The 18205-nt window shown below is 47.1% G+C and overlaps 1 protein-coding gene across 11 annotated transcripts in view; it reads left to right on the forward strand.

The window, feature by feature from the left end:
• Positions 1-18205, forward strand: part of agrn (agrin) — a 241823-nt gene that overhangs the window by 115389 nt on the left and 108229 nt on the right. For all 11 annotated transcript variants that reach the window (XM_023956309.1, XM_023956313.1, XM_023956310.1 and 8 more), the window contains one exon: positions 16376-16591. In XM_023956309.1, the coding sequence (XP_023812077.1) occupies positions 16376-16591 (216 nt within the window). The remainder of the gene's footprint in view (positions 1-16375; positions 16592-18205) is intronic.

The raw sequence follows: 18205 nt of genomic DNA on the forward strand, positions 1-18205 counted from the left end.
GGCATCTGAGCCTCTATTAAAACCTGGAAATCCAAAAGTCAGGTTTGGAAAGTTTCATAATGAAAATCATTTTCCTGCGTTTTAAAGCTACTTGTACAGGATGTAAGCATTTTCTCCTTGATTGCGTTCACAGCAGGTTGTAGGATTGTGTGGACTTCAGAAGTAGAGATTGAACCGTTTTTATGTCATTAGGATCCAGTCGACCTCCAGAGACAAGAATTCACCCAAAAAAAAAAGAAAGGTGACAGATTTTCTCCAACATGTCGGTTTCTGTGCGTTTTCTAGCAATGTGACTGTTTACATTCTTTTTTGTCTCTGATGATGATGATGATGACTAAGGATGAAGACCAGAAGGTCTAAGGTCTTCATCCTTTGGGGACGCCCAGTTTAGTTTAGTTTAACAATCAGCTGTTGTGTTTTATAACTGATTTTATGTTTTGTGCAATTAGTGAAGCCCGTTAAGACGACTGTGTTGTGACATCGGGAGATATAAATGAAACTAAATTGATGTAAATCTGAATTTCTTGTCTTAAAAACCTCTAAAAATTGACGAATGACGAATTTCTGGTCGGCTCCAGAAATTAAACTTAAAGTTCCACTCTGATCATCTTCTCATCTGTTTACAAATCGACCAGAGGTCTTTTAATCATGATGATGCCAAAAACGGTCGTTTTCTCGGACATAGTTCCTGCAGAGCGGCAGGATTGCATGTGTTGTATTTTCTGCATCATAAATACGATCTTTTTCAAATGGCATTTTTTCATCTGCTCCCGATTCACGACAACATGAATAAAGACAATCTCAGAAATGCAACTTTGAGCCTAGTTTTCTTTCTAAATGTCTTCTATCATCAGAAAAATGCCACAAGAATGTTATAAACATAAAGTATCCAAATGGAGTGATTGGAGGTTTTCAGAAACCCTTCAGCTTCAAACTCCGCCCATCTCTTGGTGTTTCGGTCACTTCCTTGGCTCCATATTGGGAGTCCCATCAGTTGTCACATCTTGGCGTTAGAAAGTTCTTGCCTGGATTCTCTGCAACCCTTAACTGCTGAGAGTCAACCAGGAAGTTTGGAGTCCTATCGTTTGGATTTGGACATGTCCATTTCAGGGCGGACACTCTAGCGCTAGGCCCCCTCGCTGATCAGGGGTATCTGTTGTTTCCATGGCTGAGGACGACGGCAGACGGACGGACAGATTGGGATGGATGTGAAAATGCTCGGCTGCTCAGCTGTGCAGCAGCTGAAAGCAGCAGCTCTCACGTCTTCCCGCCCTCGCTCGCTCCTTTTCGTTTGATCCAAACTTTGCTGAAGTTGACTTATTTCCCCGTGAAGGTCAAACGGTTCACGATGCATCGCTCCCATTGCTCCCATTCCACTTCCAGCGGTCCACTTCCTGTCCACGGTTCCTCCCTGCTGTTGGTCCTTTTTCAACTGCAGATCAGTCTGGATTCATCCTCCTGTTTACTTTGAGCTCCTTCTCCACATGTTTGTAGAGAACGAGCAGCAGAGCGACACTAATGATTATTTCCATCATGGATTAATCTCCTGATTGTTTTTTTCAATGAAGCATTTGATTGTTTGGCTGAAAAAGTCTGAGAATTGTGGAAAAATGCACAAATAAAGCAAATCCGACAGTGTTTGTTTGAAGGATAATTCACCAGCTGAAATGATGTCATCATTTGTTCAAGTAAACGACTGGGAGGATAAATATTTAGCTGTTGCATAGAGATGAGTTTCCTTCCATGACGTGTCTCATTATCAGTTTATCTCTCCTGTTATTGACCGCTTGAACTGAAAAAGTGATTCAGGCCTTTTTGATTTCTGATGGCGTGAATAAATCTGGCTGCAGATGTTTTCATTGATCTACAATACCTGTTGTTCACTTTCAATTAGGCATCGATTTACATGCCTCCCTGTGTTTTCTCACTATTGGTTTCCTGCTGTGACAATGTTCAGAAAGCTGGACCTGCAGAGTCCATCATAGCAATCAGTGTGTTTGCGGCGCATCATCATCTCATCCGACTCTTCATAATGTTTATTTAACAATGAACAGAGCCAGAGCGCACGAGGAGCGCGCCGTCTTTTCAGGCCGTCATAGAAATGTATTGAGACTGCCATTAATTATGCTAGCTGCTCACCCCCAGGCCCCCCTCTGAATGTGCACAGGCTCGTGCACGGGCTCATGCATGGGGCTGTCGCAAAGGTTTAGAGGTGTCACAGTTAAACACTCTAATTAAGGAGGTATTGGCCAGTCAGAGAGATAATTACATCAATGTGGAGCACGAGAAAACTGTGCACGCAAACACACACACCAGTGTACACATAAACATGCCAGTGTACACATAAACACACCAGTGTACACATAAACACACCAGTGTACACATAAACACACCTGTGCACACATAAAAACACCAGTGTACACATAAACACACCTGTGCACACATAAGCACACCAGTGCACTCACACGCACACCTGTGTACACATAAACACGCCAGTGTACACAAACACACACCTGTGCACATGCACACACACCTGTGCAGATGCACACACACACCTGTGCAGATGCACACACACACCTGTGCACACATCTGTGGAAACACACACCTGTGTACGCATGCTCACACCTGTGCACACATGCGCACTAGTGCACTCACACCTGTGTACACATAAACACACCAGTGAACACAAACACACACCTGTGCACATGCACACACACCTGTGCAGATGCACACACACACCTGTGCACACACGCCTGTGCACACATCTGTGGAAACACACACCTGTGCATGCATGCTCACACCTGTGCACTCACCCACACACCTGTGCACACATAAACACGCTGGTGTACACATAAACACACTTGTGCACTTGCACGCACACCTGTGCACACACATCTGTGGACACACACCTGTGTACGCATGCTCACACTTGTGTGCACATAAGCACACCTGTGCACACACCACACCAGTGCACTCAAGCGCAAACCTGAGTACGCACAAACACACCTGTGCACACAGAAACACACCTGTGTATGCATAAACACACCTTTGCACATGCACACACCTGTGCACACACTCCTGTGCAAACACACTTGTTTACACATAAATACACTTGTGTACACATAAACACACCTGTGCCCGAACACACATAACGGCACTTGTGTACGTATACACACATGAGCATGCACACACACACCTGTGTACGCAAACACACAACTCTGCTCACATAAACACACATGAGCATGCATACACGCATAAAAACAGAGATGCACGTAGACACATGCGTGTGCACACACACACAGGTACACACACACAAGTATTGCAATTAGAGCTGATTGGGATTTAGAATTTTTCAAAAAAGCTGAGGTTATTGTAACGTAGAACATAAATGTTGATTCTCTTACGTTTTTAGTCAATCTTCTTTCTTCTAGCAGACGATTGTTTTGTTTTTTCACGTGAGCCTCATTTCCTCCAGACTCAAACAGTTCTGTGCTCTTTGTAAATGTGGTTAAACTGGAGGAAATTATCATGAACCAGGAAACGTGCGGCTAACCTTTCTGCACTTTGACATTTGACCTTTTAATTCCTCTTCAGCCCATTAGCCGCCATATGTTTTTACATTACAGTGGAAATGGAGATTCCAATAGAAAACGCTGTAATCAGTCAGAGCTGCTGCCAAACGTCACGTTCCATCACCTGAACGTTTTCCCGCCCACGTTTATTTGTTTATGTGCATATTGTTTATCCATTTGCTGCGTCGCTTCATCAGACGTTTAGCACAAATGCAGATTTTTTCTAATAAAACAGAAAACCTCCTAAATCTCTGCATGAACATCTCCATTGATGAACTTTTTTCAGCTCACTTCATGCTCTCACATTATTATCCTCTTTTAATTCTGTCATTATTTGCACACAGCTGTCATCTGTTATGGATACGTCTGCATATTCAGCTGAACATCCTTTAGAGCTTCTCATGCATGAAAACTTGGTGCACGGCGCCAGAGGTGATACAGAAATCCACAGCGAGCCGCCAGCCGAGCGTGACCCATTGAAAAGAGGAAATCCTCCTTTAAACAGAGAGACGGCTTCTTTCAGCTGCTGTCCTGCTCAGGAAGAAGTTCAGGAGCAATAAACCGTCACACCACTGCATTGGAATTCACCGTTAATTTGGCGTTCTTGCCAGCTCTCACAGCTATTGTGCCCACTTTAAATCAGATGCACCTGAAGTAAAAGGATGCATTTGGACATTCAGGTTCCTGGATGCTTTGTTTTTCAATTCTCATCGTTCTGCCAACATCTGCTTTGCCTAAACGTCCTTGAACCAGCTGCTGTCGAGTCTTTCCGCTTCCTGTCTAATTTAGCAGAAAACACATGAACTCAAACAAAGGGCGCCATTCGGCGCCGCGTCACGATTCCATCAGGTCAGTCTGAGCCGACCTCCTTGTTCTGCAGTGATCCAGTCGGCTGTCACTCATGCAGGACCATGCATGGATGACGCCGCCGGTGCCGAGTCCTGGCAGGTTTTCATCCCTTCAGGTTGGGTTTGTCCTTTTGTTTCTCCGCTGTTTAATCTCTGTGGAGGAGAAAATCATTCATACTTTCTCAAAGAACATTAAGCTCAAAATAGCATTTCTTAGTATTTCCTTAAAATTGATGTGAATCAGGAGCAGATGAAAAAAGCTCCGCTCTGCTCCATTCTGATCATCCACCTGCAGACCAACAGATCCATGAACGTCTCTGTTTTCCGTGTCCGAGCTGGAATCTGGATCAGAACCGTACGGCTGGACTTATTGGTAATGTTAGCTTGGGGCTTTGAGGGGCCGTAAGCTAGTGGCAGGGAGTGAAAACAGAGAGCTGTCAGCAACGGGGAGGGGAAGGGGGGGTGGGGTTGCATCACGCCAACGGTCGGGTCCACAACATGGAGATGAATTTACAGGAAACTCCTGCCGCTCTGCAGAAACTAATGTCCAAGGAAACAAAAAGATAATTCTCACATTTCCACCAAACATTAATGAACCTCAACTAAAGCAATGATATATATGAGAGCTATAGAAAGACACATTTTTAATGTTTAGGTTTCATTCATGTGATCAAAAATATGTTAACTATTAAGAAGTTCATAAATTGATTTCAGTCGATCACATTTCTGATCAATAAAGTTTAGAAATCACCAAAAACGTTAATTATATTTTTCGTATAATTCCATCAGCACACGCAGGAACATGCGCCTCCACGTGCGCTGCAGCAGGCTCTGAATGTGGGCATGCACGTGCACGACACAGCCACAGGCGTGCACGTCCGATGGGGCTAAGTGTTCCAGGGAGCGGAAATGAAGACAAATGAACAGAGATGAGCTAAAGACTCTTCCAGTCAGCTCCATATTACTCCTCGCCCCTCATCCCACCCTCCTCTTCCTCCCTGGGAGGAAATATTACAAAGCCTCACAGAGAGACTCGGGGAGTGCTAATGAAAAGCACAAAAGCGTAGCTCTTTTTCTGCTACTTTTGTGTCACCGGCATTTAATTGGAAGTGCGGGCGGCTGAGGCGAGCCGCTGGAACGCCGCCGCTGGAGCAGCAGAGCGGGAACGCCGCCCGTTAATCCCAATCTGTGCTGTTCCCTCTCTGTCCTTTAAAGTTAACCGTCCCCGTCCCGTCTGTGAGCCTCAGAGCGGCCTGCTGGGAGAAAGGAGGTGATCCTGTTCCAGATCCACCTTTCAGGTGGTGGTGGAGGGCGGATGTCAGAAAGGCGGAGCTCAGAAAGGGGGCGTTTTCTCAAGTACGGGCGGCGTCCTGTTCAGCTTCAGGCTGATGCAGAAAAGGAACCAGGATGGAGGTTGAGGGAGGAGGATGTCCCTATTTACACGGTGACACCACCTCCTCCCCCCCCTCCTCCTCCTTTTTTGTTGTTGTTTTCTTTGTGGTTTGCTGCAATAAAATGGGAGGCGGAGATAAAATAAATGAAGTGATTTGTGGCCAGATCGATGGAGAGGGCGAGGCTATTGATCAGAGAAGTAGAGAGGTTGGAGGTGGGGGGAGGGAGGGAGGAATGAGAGAAGGGCCCCCGGGGGCCGCTGGGGTTCGCTCTGTAAGGATGCATGGCGACGGCGCCGCTTCCAACCTTTTTCTTCAGACATTTTTATTCTTCATGGGAAAATGAAGCCCCCTCCTGCTGCATCTTAAACATGCTTCTGCATGAAGACATGAAGATGGATCTCCTCTTCCTCCTCCTCCTCCTCCCTTCTCCTCTTCCTCCTCCTCCCCCTCCTCCTCTCAGGTTCCTCAGCTGAGCTCCACTTCCAACTTTGAAACTTTCTGCTCCGATTTGCCTATTTCCTCTCCATCTCAGCTGAAATGCTTCCAGGGACAATGGCGGCGTGTCTGTGGGCTCCTCTCTGTGATCAGGCACAGCGCTGAGGACCATATGGAGGGGGCCGCCTCCCTTTTATCCGCTGCTGACCAGCTCAGCACTTGAGAGCCTTTGCTTCCTGGCTCTACTTCCAAGCCCCTGCCAGGTTGTCTCTGAGTCTCATCCGGCTACCATCTGCCGCCGACTTGGGCTGCCTCCAGCATCTCTGGGAGAAACGGAGCGCCTTTCTCCTCTCTGGAGAAGGATCCGGCACGGAGGCCGGTTCCCGCTCTGTCTCTTCACGTTAAAGGGAACTGCTGGTGGCTCCAGTTTTCTCTGGGAGGCTTTGCCAGAAACACAGAATCCTGTTCAAACGGAAATGACTGCTGGTGGAAGGCTGACCTATTTATTTAGCTGTTTTTTGTGCCTGTAAAGTGTTTTTTTGTAAACTTTCCTTCTCCTTCCTTGAGTTGAATGAATCTGGGATTAACACGACAACCTCCAGGCCTTCAGATGGCTTCGTTTATTGAAATTGAAAGTGAAAAACTGATTTCCTGCTCATCATTCTCAACATTTCTGGAATCAGTCAGTCATTGTGGATGCGAGCGGCTCCTGAAACGCGTCTTGATGAGGTTTCAACGCCGTTTTCTCAGTGGGGCTTAAAGACTGAAAGGAGGCCCGGGTCTGGAGGCGTCTGTGCTCCGGTCACGGTTCTGAGGGCGGCGCTGATGCCGCTTCTTCCTAGAACAGATCAGATTATGAAGGTTTCAGTTTCCCCGCCTCCTTCCTTAGTGCTCTCACGCTACCAGAGATGCATGCTGGGTAACTCAGGATCACTGAAAAGACCCAAACCTGTCTAGCGATTAAAAAGCTAGTGCAACGAAATAAATAACATTTTTCAATCTTTTCCAAAAGATTCTTTGAAGTTAATAATTGTTTAAATAGATTGAGACTGCCATCATTACACTCAAACCTGGGCAGTTTTAACAGCTGGAAAACGCAAAACCTTATATGGGTATTTGGTTTGCTCTGAGGAGGCGGGGCCTATTCTCGTCATTTTACCGCAGAGAGCGGGCAGAGTCATCTGCGGTTTAACCCTCAACTCTAACTGGAGGAGAGAATGCCAAAAGAAAGTCCTGAAAAGCTAACTGATGTGTTTTTAACATGTTTTTGTAGCATTTTCCTGAGGATGGAGGACATTTAGAACGTAAATTCAACTCTAAATTGCATTTCTGAGGATTTCTTTATTCAAATTGTTGTGAATCAGGAGCAGACAATAAAAAGATGGTATTTGTGACATAGCAAATAAGCTGGGCGGGGCCACAAGCTTTGGGAAGGGAAGGGGGGCGGGGTTGTCCCACATTTTTCATGAGCTCCTGCCGCTCTGAAGAAACTATGTCCTAAAAATGGATGTTGGCTAAAAAAGGCATCATCGTATCTAAAAGACCACTGGGAACGCTTTGAATATAGATCAGAAGATGTTGGGGAGAGGAACTGAAGCGTTATCTAAGAGGAAACCACTCCCTCTCAATCGTGGCGTGCTGTCATGGCGTGCTGTCATGGCGTGCTGTCATGTCTTCACTCAGGTGCAGGGAAACCTTTCTGGGTCTTAGTGTCGTTTTCGTTTTTGTGAAAATGCAAAGGAAGCAGAAGTTGTTGATCCACCCAGACAGGTGAGATTTGCTCCGCCCCTTCCAACATACAGACTATCCATTTAAATATTGGGGGGGGGGGGGTGTCAGGTGAGGTGATGGGAGATCTCTGCTGACTTAAACAGCCCCCCCGGTGCCCATTCAATTGAGAATTAGGTAAATGTTCAGCGTTTGTGCGTAATTCGTGGGAGGGGTCAGACGCTCTCTGACAGGCTGATGGCGTCCCCCCCCCCCCCCCACACACACACGTTTGGGTGCTCCGCAGACATGCAGCTTCTCCTCATGCATGTTGCAGAGCAGCTGTAATCTGCTCTCAGGAAGAATTCCTGTCCGCCTGCCGCTGAGTTTGTGCAGAAGATGCGAGGTGACAGAATAGGGCTCTGTCACCGCCGCTTCTATTATTCATGTTGCAGGGCTGAAGAGAGAACTATAAAACAAAGACGAAGAAACACTTTGAAGCACTGAAGTTAGTTCAGCGCACAGATTTTCTTTTCTTTCACTTTGCATCATGAGAGACCCCCCCCCCCCCTTTTGAGAACTGTGCCGTTCACTTCACCTGCATCTCCAGAAAAAGGACCAGAAGAAGATTTTAGTTTTTCCACCTCCTCATCCCGTCTGCTTGCTTCTCGTGCCGCCGCCGTTTCTCTCTGGTTACCGCATTTTTCTTTCCAAGCCTATCATGTATTTTTCTCTCAGATAACCAGCGTGATTAAGGCAGACGTTCAAAGCTGTCACGACTGTCAAATGTGGGCCTGATTTATGGAGACGCGGCGCCTGCTGCAGGTTTCAGAGGGAAGATGTGGAATCAGCTTGTGGAGATGGTCGGACGGGTGGACTCTTCCAGGCGTGGGGGGGCAGAACCCGATGCAGGAAGACAGTCTTACCAGTGAACCAGCCCCCTCTGACATTGGGCTGCACGCACGGCCCTGAGGTTGGGTTTCAGACACATTTTGAAAGCTCTCTTCAACAAGGTCTCAGTGTAATTGCTTTGGCAATCGCAGGGTTCTCATATGGCCAAAACAAGTGAAGGAAGCAGAGAAGCGCTCCAGGGTCTAAAATAACTTTGCAAACCCAAGTAGGTGTGAAAAATGCATTTGCTCCATGGTTTGAATGCCAAAAAAAGAAAGCACAGCAGCTGATGTTTGGCAGCGTGCATGAAAAGTTAATGAAAGAAGGGGAAGAAGTGTGCGGAGAAACCAAAGCATGTTTTCTGAAGGATTTCTGTCCGTTTGAAAGCAAACAGGTTAGCGGATTCCATGGTGCACTGCGGGAAGAGGATGTGCCGCGGTCTCTGAAGAGTCGCAGGAAGGTTTGATGGCTTTAGTCGCTCATCTTGATCTACTTTAAAACATCAACATTTGTGATTGAAGTTACTGAAGGTTTCCCGCAAAAATGAGAAGAATTAAAGCCGTAAATGGTGTGGTGTGGCCCGTAGGCACCACCCCCCCCCCCCGCTGTCCCCTCTTGACGTGGTTGAGCGACTGCTGCACGCCCCTCACTCGCCCCCTCCGGCCAGAGCTGTAGAGAGAAATTCATGGAAAAAAACAACTTTTTTTTAATGGACTGTTGGTTTTATCTCCATGGTAACCATTTTAGATTTTGGTCGTCTGGGGGTGACGGACAGGTCTACATAACTTTTAGAAGAATATCCAAAAGTAAACTTTTGGATTTCCTTGACAACAGAGGTTTTTTATTAACCACGCCCACATTCCTAAGATGTTCACATCGTATATCGGATCATTTCTTTCAGATTGAGCCAACGATTCATTTCACAATAGTGTGCGAGCAACAGGAGGACGGAGCTTTTTGGGAGCTCACCGCGCTAACGCCGTTCAAAATCTACAAACTTTAAGTCCAACATTTTTTCCAAGTAGCTTCTTGACAACGCTCAGAGAGTTAGAAGGCGATGGATGGAAAAACCTAGGAGGACTTTAATTGTAGAAGCTAATTGTAGAGGTCAAGATGGCGACCTCTTCCTGAGGTCAGAGGTCAATGAAGCTTTGGTTTCAGTTGGTCCTGTGGCCATCCCATAATAATTTCACATCTTCCTGTGTTTTGGTTTCGTTAGTGGATTTTGAAATATTTTTTTGAGCCCCATAAGAAATGTTGTGGGTTTCTCCCGCTGTGATGTCATCATTGTTTCCGGGGTGGGGGGCGTTCACCGCGGAGCAGCTGTGCAGCACGTTTTAAGTTTGTGGCGGGGAAACATTTTCACTCAGAGGTGCAGAAAGAAGGAAGAAGTGCAAAAACAAAGGGATGCAGGGCAGAATAATAAAGACACGCCTGTGTCATGGATGTGACACGTGTGCGTCATCGGGCGCTTGCTTTAGCTCCGCCTTCCTTTGGTCTGCAGCCACAAAACTCCTGGCAGGCGTTAAAATTAACAGCAACCTTCTGGATAATAAAGCGTGTTTGAAAACACTCTTTGTGTGTTTGTGTGCTGCTTTTGTGTTTGTACTTAATGCCAGTGGGACTTCATTAAAATGATAAAAGTAACCGGAGCCGAGGGAGCCCAGAAATAGAAGTCTGGCAGCAGTGACGGCGTCTGCCGGGGCCGCGCAGCAAAAGGGGCGATAGAAGGATCTACGCGCAAACATGCAGAGTTTTCCTCTGGTCGTCATGGACACCGAATTTACCTATATATAAAAAGGTCAAAGATCAGACGCAGTGACTGCTGTTCAGACGCATGTGGAGCTTCACTTTGCTTCACTCATGCTTGAGAGTCTCTGTTTGGGTGGGGTAGAACCTGGAGGGGGTTTATAATCAGATGCATTGATTATGATCCATTAATAATTCTGTGTCGTTTTTGAATTAATTTTGAATAATCAAGAATAACACATTCGTGTGATTTAAAATAAAAGTCTTAGGCGGAACTGAAAGGCGCAGCTCGTTTGTCAAACATGGCCGACCTTGCAGACCGCCGCTGTGTCCGAGTTCCTTCCCTACACACTAGATAGGGCGTTCTCCATTTTCTAGTGCTGTCTGGATCTACCATTTCAAATCCATTGCACTAGAAATTACCCAGAAGTCCCTGCGAAAAACCAGTGTGCATCGATGCTCGCTAGATCTACAAATATAGACCACAATGCATTGCGTTTGAATTTAAATGTATTTTTTTTAATAAACTGTCAATGATTTCAACTTCAGAAGACAGTGGACTCATAAACGATTATTATAAAATGCTCATATTAATCAGATTTGAACTTTGTGAAATCGATGATGTCATATTCACCGTTTTAAAAAAAAAGAAAAAAGTAGTGAGGGTGGTGTCCAAATGACTTTTGAAATCCAAGTTACTACATAGTGTGGAACTATATATTTTTTTAGTACTTAGGGGTTAGGGTGGGAAATGGGACACCACCCGTGTGACCTCCCTGACCTCACTGAGAGCTGCATTATTTCAATGTGGTCGGTCAGAGGGGTTTGGACTACAGTCACGCTGTGCGTTAGTTGTGTTGTACACAACAAACATGCCACATCCTATCGCACACTGCCACGCTGGATGGAAATGTTACGTTCAGTTGTTAGCTAAACTCAGTTCCAGTGCACTTTGGTGGAGAGAAAACCTTTTTTACAAATCCAAAGATTTGATATGTATTGATAATCGAAACGTTTCCTCTGAACTTTGTCTGCCGTGTTGGAGCCAGATGTCACTGATGAGCAGTGAATGGTCCGAGTCGGTTGGAGTCATGGTTTCTATGGCAACCACACTCGCCAATCAGGAGGGAGCTTGTTGGGGCACCACAACCCCTCCTCTTGAAAGCGGAGGGGTAACGTTTGGAGGTAGTTGATTGGTCAGTTCATAACTTGAATAACTGGAACTATAGAAAAAAACGACATAAAAGAGGATTATCAAGATGATGTTTGAAAAAAGGGATCAGAACTGTTCTTCTGACCAACAGAACTACAGAAGTCTGGGATTTTGGCTGAAGCCAGCAGGTACTTCCTGTTTGGAACCCCAGGGGGGAGGGGTCCCTCAGTCCAGATCTCACATACAGTCGATGCTTCTGATTTGTAGTTAGTTCGTTAGGTGCCCACAGATTCCCACCCCCAGTGGACACCTTGGCCCCCATCTCTCCACCCTCCCTCTGTTTTTGACCGGTCCATCTCCCCTTACAGACTGAGCTGCTGCCGGTACCGGCCGCGTTTGTCCAGCATCAGGACCGGCTCCGGTGTGAACCGCAGAAGGAAATTGATTATCCCCTCCTTTGTGCCGATAGAGAGAATGGAGCGCTCACTCTCAGCCCCCAAACTCATCATTTTGCTGCTTGTTTTGCTCGACTCTGTTTGCCTTTCTGTTGCCGTGATAAGAGCCGAGCAGCACCAGAAAAGCTGTTTGTTTTCCACTTTCAGCCCACTCCGCCTCATTTCTTTTCTCTTATTTCAACTCCTCCGAAGAAGCACTTTCTCATTTTGAGCTGCTAAGATGAGATGGTCTTTTTCTTTTTTAATTTTAACCCTCAGTGTTGGGAGACTGCTGTGAGATCAATACCTGACTGCATTTGTGCCCGAGGAACACGCAGCACAGATCAATAGAAGCCATGTAGGGTTGATTTTTCCCCCTCAGATATTGTACCAGGTAAAGCTGCTGCCTTGGGTTTGGTTGCTTTCTTTATTGGCTCTGCAGCTGACACAATGCACCGCCTATAGACTCTTTTCTGTACTTAATCATAACGGGGCTGGGCTGTGGAGAAAATCCTCTCCGCCTGCGAGCTGCACTCTCAAATCCTCAGATTTGTTAAAAAAAGAAAGAGAATGTTCCTCAAATCTGGACGTGAAAAAATCTTTTTAAACCTGTTTAATGTTGTGCTGCATGTCTGCATAAATAAGGCACCTCTGTGGAAAGTTTCCAATCCCATCCTGTTCTGTGCCGATTGCATCGCAGAGCGTCACCATGGCAACATGTCCCCGTCCCTGCGAAGGTGTTTTGGTGTAGCTACAATGATAGAGAGGCTAGAGCCTCCTTATGAAGAGAAGTATAGAGAAAAAGACAGAGTAGGGGGGCCGCTAAAAGCTGCCCGGCTGGGGAGCGCATTTGTATTACTTAGTGTCAGCTGCAAAGAAAGAGACCTTTTATTGAGGAGTAAGTGGAAGATGTCCCCGAGGAGCGTTGGAGTTTAATGACTCTAAGCGTAATCAACATTAATGCGATGTGGTGGAGATGCCACCAAGCTGCATCTCCATCCATCATCTTTCCTCACGCGGGTAACAAGTCACTGTTGAAGCGGACAAACGGCTTCATCTGAACCGTCACGTGTGCATCCTTAACCCCCCCAGCAGTTATGGAGCTTTTCTTTTCGCTCATGTAAAGTGCAGGACTTTTAATTATTCATCCTCGCTTCTCCTCCCCTGTCACCACCTGAGCCAAACTGCGCCGCTCTTAAATAATTTCCAAGGAACGCTGAGGTTTTTCCCCGGAGTGGCCGTTTTTTTTATAGTGTTGCTGGCATTGTGTCAACACTCGTTACGTTTGGAAACGACCCGTTTCTCGCTCTGCCGTCTGTTGACGGTGTCTCAGAACCGGAGTGAACGAGTGTGACGTCATCCACAGAAAACCTCCGGCTCCAGCCCAGTTCGCTCACGACACAGACGCCGCCATGCTGGAGCCAGACGTCCTCAGTAAGCAGAGATTGGTCACAGAGCATCTGAGTCGAGGTTTCCATGACAACCACTTTCTCCAATCAGAAGTGAGTTTGTTGGAAGGCCACACCCCTGCCACTTGAAACCCAGCGTTTTCAAATCTGTCAATCAGAACTTTTGAATGTTGAAGTGGGAGTCAGTAGACTCTACCTGCTTTCATTGAGGCATCTGATTGGTCAGTTTATATTTGGAAAAACTTGTGCTCGTGGGTACTTCCTGCTTGGAATGCCCCAGGGGGGCGGGGCCACTAAGTCCAGTTCTCTTATACAGTCACTGGCAACGACGCCGCAGAACAATGGGACTGAAGCTAGAGTGACTGCAAATTCGCATTCAACCGACCATTTCTGAGAAAAAGTCTAGGTAAAACCACGCAAACAAATGTTTTAGGCTTCTGTGTTCAAGGCTGTCGTGTTCAGGCTTTCCGACACAAATTACGTTAAACGCGCAACAATTGAACGCTTTTAGCAGAGCTGAGAGAACAGAAACAGAACTTCCTGCTTGACGTCTCTTTGAGTCTTCTGAATGTCCGCCGTGTGGGACAAAAGGCGGTGAAGGACTGGCGTCCTCAGGACCCTCCCGTCCCGAAGATGAGATTGGAGCCATGAGACTCGCCGAGTTCAAAGGGGAGGCCTGCTTGTGTGTCTTTTGATCCATGAGCTACACTTAAGCGTGCGTCCTCACAAACCCACACTGTATCTGGAGGCATCAAAACCGGCAATAGAAGGTGGAAAATTGCCACCAAAGAAATATGGCGCACTTTCTTTGAACTTATAAACCGTGACATTTTTCCGCCGGGGCTTTAATCACAGCAGCTCTGTCCTCCCGCTTTCATTCCCAGCTGATGCTCGGGGAGCCTTCTTTGGGTTCTGACGCCGAGCGGCGTTTAACCGATGACTCACCCAAACACAGAACCACGTCTGGACCAGCAGGGGGTGGGCAGATCTCTGACCAACTTAACCAGAACCACAGACCTGATCTACATCCATGCAAAAGGCCTGATAAACTCACCTGCTGCAGGTGGAAAAAGCTTCTCTTTGCTTTGATCTCATTGGTGGAGCTTGTAAAATAGGAGCATAACCGGAACAGGTAGAGTGGTCCTCCGGTGTCTTGGCATCAGGCCTCCAGGGAATCTCTCCTTTCTGTCAAACTGGGTCAGAACCAGCACTGCTGGAATATGCTGCCACCAGAAGCTTCTGCTTGAGCTGTGTTTTTCTTTCCCGGCCGTTAGGGCGGATAACGGCGTTCCCATTAGCTGCCAAAGTTTTCGTTGTAGTTTTCCTGCTCCAGAGAAATTGGATGTGTCAAAAGTGTCAGGTGTCAGGAGGGGATTTCCCAGAAAAACAACTCCCAGTCTTTTATTATGCGGGTGATGCACTGACTCCAAACCTGCAGTCAACACCTTTACCTGGGCAGAGCCCTCAGCGCTGCTGTCAGTCTTTTGTCAGTCTGCTTAGCTCAAGGCGACGGCCGGATTCCTTTACAGGGAAACTGATCTGGAATCCCCGCCACATCTCTGCTTCCAGTTCTTTTCCTCGTGAAATGTTGGTTCTGCTTCTTTCATCAGCCCTTATTTTTACATCACGGAGAAATGGTTTTACCGTCAGACACTTTCTGCTGCGCACGTCTGACACCATTTGATTAAACTTCACCTCCAGCCGCTTCTGTGGTTTTGTGTCAGACGGTGAGAAGTGAAGACGGAGCAGCGGGCCGGTCGTGACGGCGCCTTCGCTCCTGCAGCCGGACGCGCACTCCCACACCCGCAACTCTCATACACACACACACACACGCTGCTAGGAATAGAAATGCCTTCATAGATGGCTCCATGCACACACACACACACACACACACACACACTTCTTTGTCTTCATGTACAAGACAGTGGGAGCTCAGGTAGATGTCAGCCGGTCCCCTACAGGGACCAGTGTGCAAGTCAAAACCAACCTCCTTACCTGTCACTCTGCACACTCACACTCATACACAGACACACACACACACATACATTGTGTTTCTGTGTGAGCAGAATGAGACGCCTGAGGCAGATGCAGTGTGTTTTTGTCCGTGTGTCAGCCTGTGTGCGTTTGTTCTGTATCAGACTGCCTGGTTGTCGTTCGAGCACCACAAACACGCCTCACCAGTGAGCCCAACCAGGCGCCGACTTCTATTTAGTCCGAGTCTGTGGCCTGTGGGCCAGCGATAAGGAGGTGGGACAGGGGTCCACTCCTCTTCTCCCCAGCCAGGGAGCTCTGAAACCAGTCAACACGCTTTTGATGATCTGTTGTTCATTGATTTGCAATCAGGTTGGCTACCTGTGAGAGCTCGCCTCCCGTGTTAACGCCCCCGCTGCCGAGCCAAGGACGCCACGCCAGCTGGCGGCCCCGCCGCCGTGTGAGTGGGCGCAGAGCCACGGCAGCTGTAGCTCCCACCGTACGGGTCAATTACTCTTTGAGTTGATGTTTTGTGCACACATGCAGGCGTGTTGTTGTTTGCTGTTTCACACGAGCGGAGGGAGGCGTCAGTGGGAGGTTGAGGATCAAAGTTTGAAGCGTTCTGATTTCTGAAGCCTGAAAGACTTGGTGCTCAGCGGTCTGACTCCAGTTTGTTCTGAATCATCTGCTCCAGTTTCACCCGTTCTGGCTCCACAAAACCTCCAAATATGTCACACGCTGAAGCTGCTGTTTGGTTCTGGGGTCTTTTCTGTGTTTTTGTGTGCTAACCTTCCCTCGTCTGTGTCTGAAAGGCTGCAGGGGAATGCTGTGTGGCTTCGGCGCCGTGTGCGAGCGCGACCCGGCCGACCCGGCGAAGGCCGACTGCGTCTGTAAGAAGGGGGACTGTCCGTCCCTGGTGGCTCCCGTCTGCGGCTCCGACTCCTCCACCTACTCCAACGAGTGCGAGATGGAGAGAGCCCAGTGCAAAGCACAGCGGCGCATTAAGGTGCTGCGCAGAGGGCCCTGCTGTAAGTACCCACGCAACGTGCACACGCAGACAGAAATACCCCCACTTCTTTCCAAAATGGAGATGCCTTAACTGCCAGTGACATCGTCTGGTTTGTAAAATGCTGTTTGAAAATATGTCCAAATTACAGGTGAGTTTAGGAGTAAAAGCAGCTCGAGTTCCATTCAAAGACGCTGAAATGTCACAAAAAGAAATGTCACAAAGAAGAGGATGATGTCATCGGTACTGTGACGAAACCAGGAAGACTGGAGCATAGATTCAGCTTAGCATGAAAAGAACCACTGACACGGTCCTGACTGAGTGATTGACAGACAGACAATAGTCTGAAGCTGCAACTGTAAAAAGATGGAAGTAAAATAATGTTGTTTGACTTTATTTGATCTGAAGCGGGTTTTTCAGCTTCCTCTTGGGAGGAAATGATGTCAACACATGTGACCAAAACCCCAAAATGCAAACTTTCTAAAGATCTGCTCCAGACTCACCGTTTCTGCAACGTCTTCTTTGTCTGTGCTCCGATTGGCTGCCATGAATCATGACCGTCCCTTAGCCAATCACAATCTCTTTTTCCGTTGTCGACCCGCCCAGTTTCTCCTTCGGTCCAAAAGACGGTTTGTTTAATTGTTTAAACTAAGGCGCCGCTCGTGACATTTAAGAACGGTGTTGTGACGACAGAAACAGTAATCAGATTACTTTACAAATAAAATGGCCTTATTTTAAACACTGGATCCCACTGCGGGCTTGATGGTTGTTATTGATCACCGCCCAGATCGGACAAAAGGGGAATAAAGAGATGGGAGTCATACGGAGGGAAGGTCAGTTTTTCTCTGTGGGTTAAACCAAACAGAGGCGTAATTCTTAAAGAGGGAAAGAACCGTCAAAAGAAAACTGTTGAGAGGTTAACGTGAGGGTGAATGATGGAGGGAAATCCAGAGAGAACGGCCCTAATGACAGTTTATGGAGGCTTTAGGCCATCAGACGCGCCATAATTATCTCTGGCAACAACAGAAGGCAGCCATGTGGAAAAGAAGAAAGATAAAATATGATGATACTAATTCTAGTAATGCTGGTAATTCTCCACGCTCAACATCCAAACACGTCTCTCTATCTGCGTGCTGACGTGTGAATTCTTTTGCCCCTTTTCCCACTATTTACAGAAGATGCTCCAGCTGTAGAAGTCCGAGTAGTTTCACTCTTTAATGATTTGAATGAATGCATGCAGCTAAATGCACAACATGCAGCCACAAAAACACACTGAGGACACAAAAACACACACGAGGGGAGAAGGGCGGCAAACAGAACACATTTATTATGGGATGTAGGACTCCCGTACGCAGGTGACCCTAAAGGTTTGCTAAACAGAATTCTGTTGTACTTTTTATAGGCAGGAAGTTGGACGAAGCTCCACACAGTTGTCTCTGGAATATGAGCTAAACACAGCAAACAACGCAGGAAGTGTGGCTCATCTGGGGCCTCATTTATAAAACTTTGCGTAGGATTTGCGTCAGAAGTGGCGTACGGATGAAACATAGGACGTGCGTACGCACAGAAATATTCGGAGTTATAAAACCGTGCGCACGCACATCCTACGCATCTTTCCCTTAATAAATCACAACCA

Source organism: Oryzias latipes, chromosome 7, assembly GCF_002234675.1.
Source record: "Oryzias latipes chromosome 7, ASM223467v1".
Lineage (NCBI taxonomy): Eukaryota > Metazoa > Chordata > Actinopteri > Beloniformes > Adrianichthyidae > Oryzias > Oryzias latipes.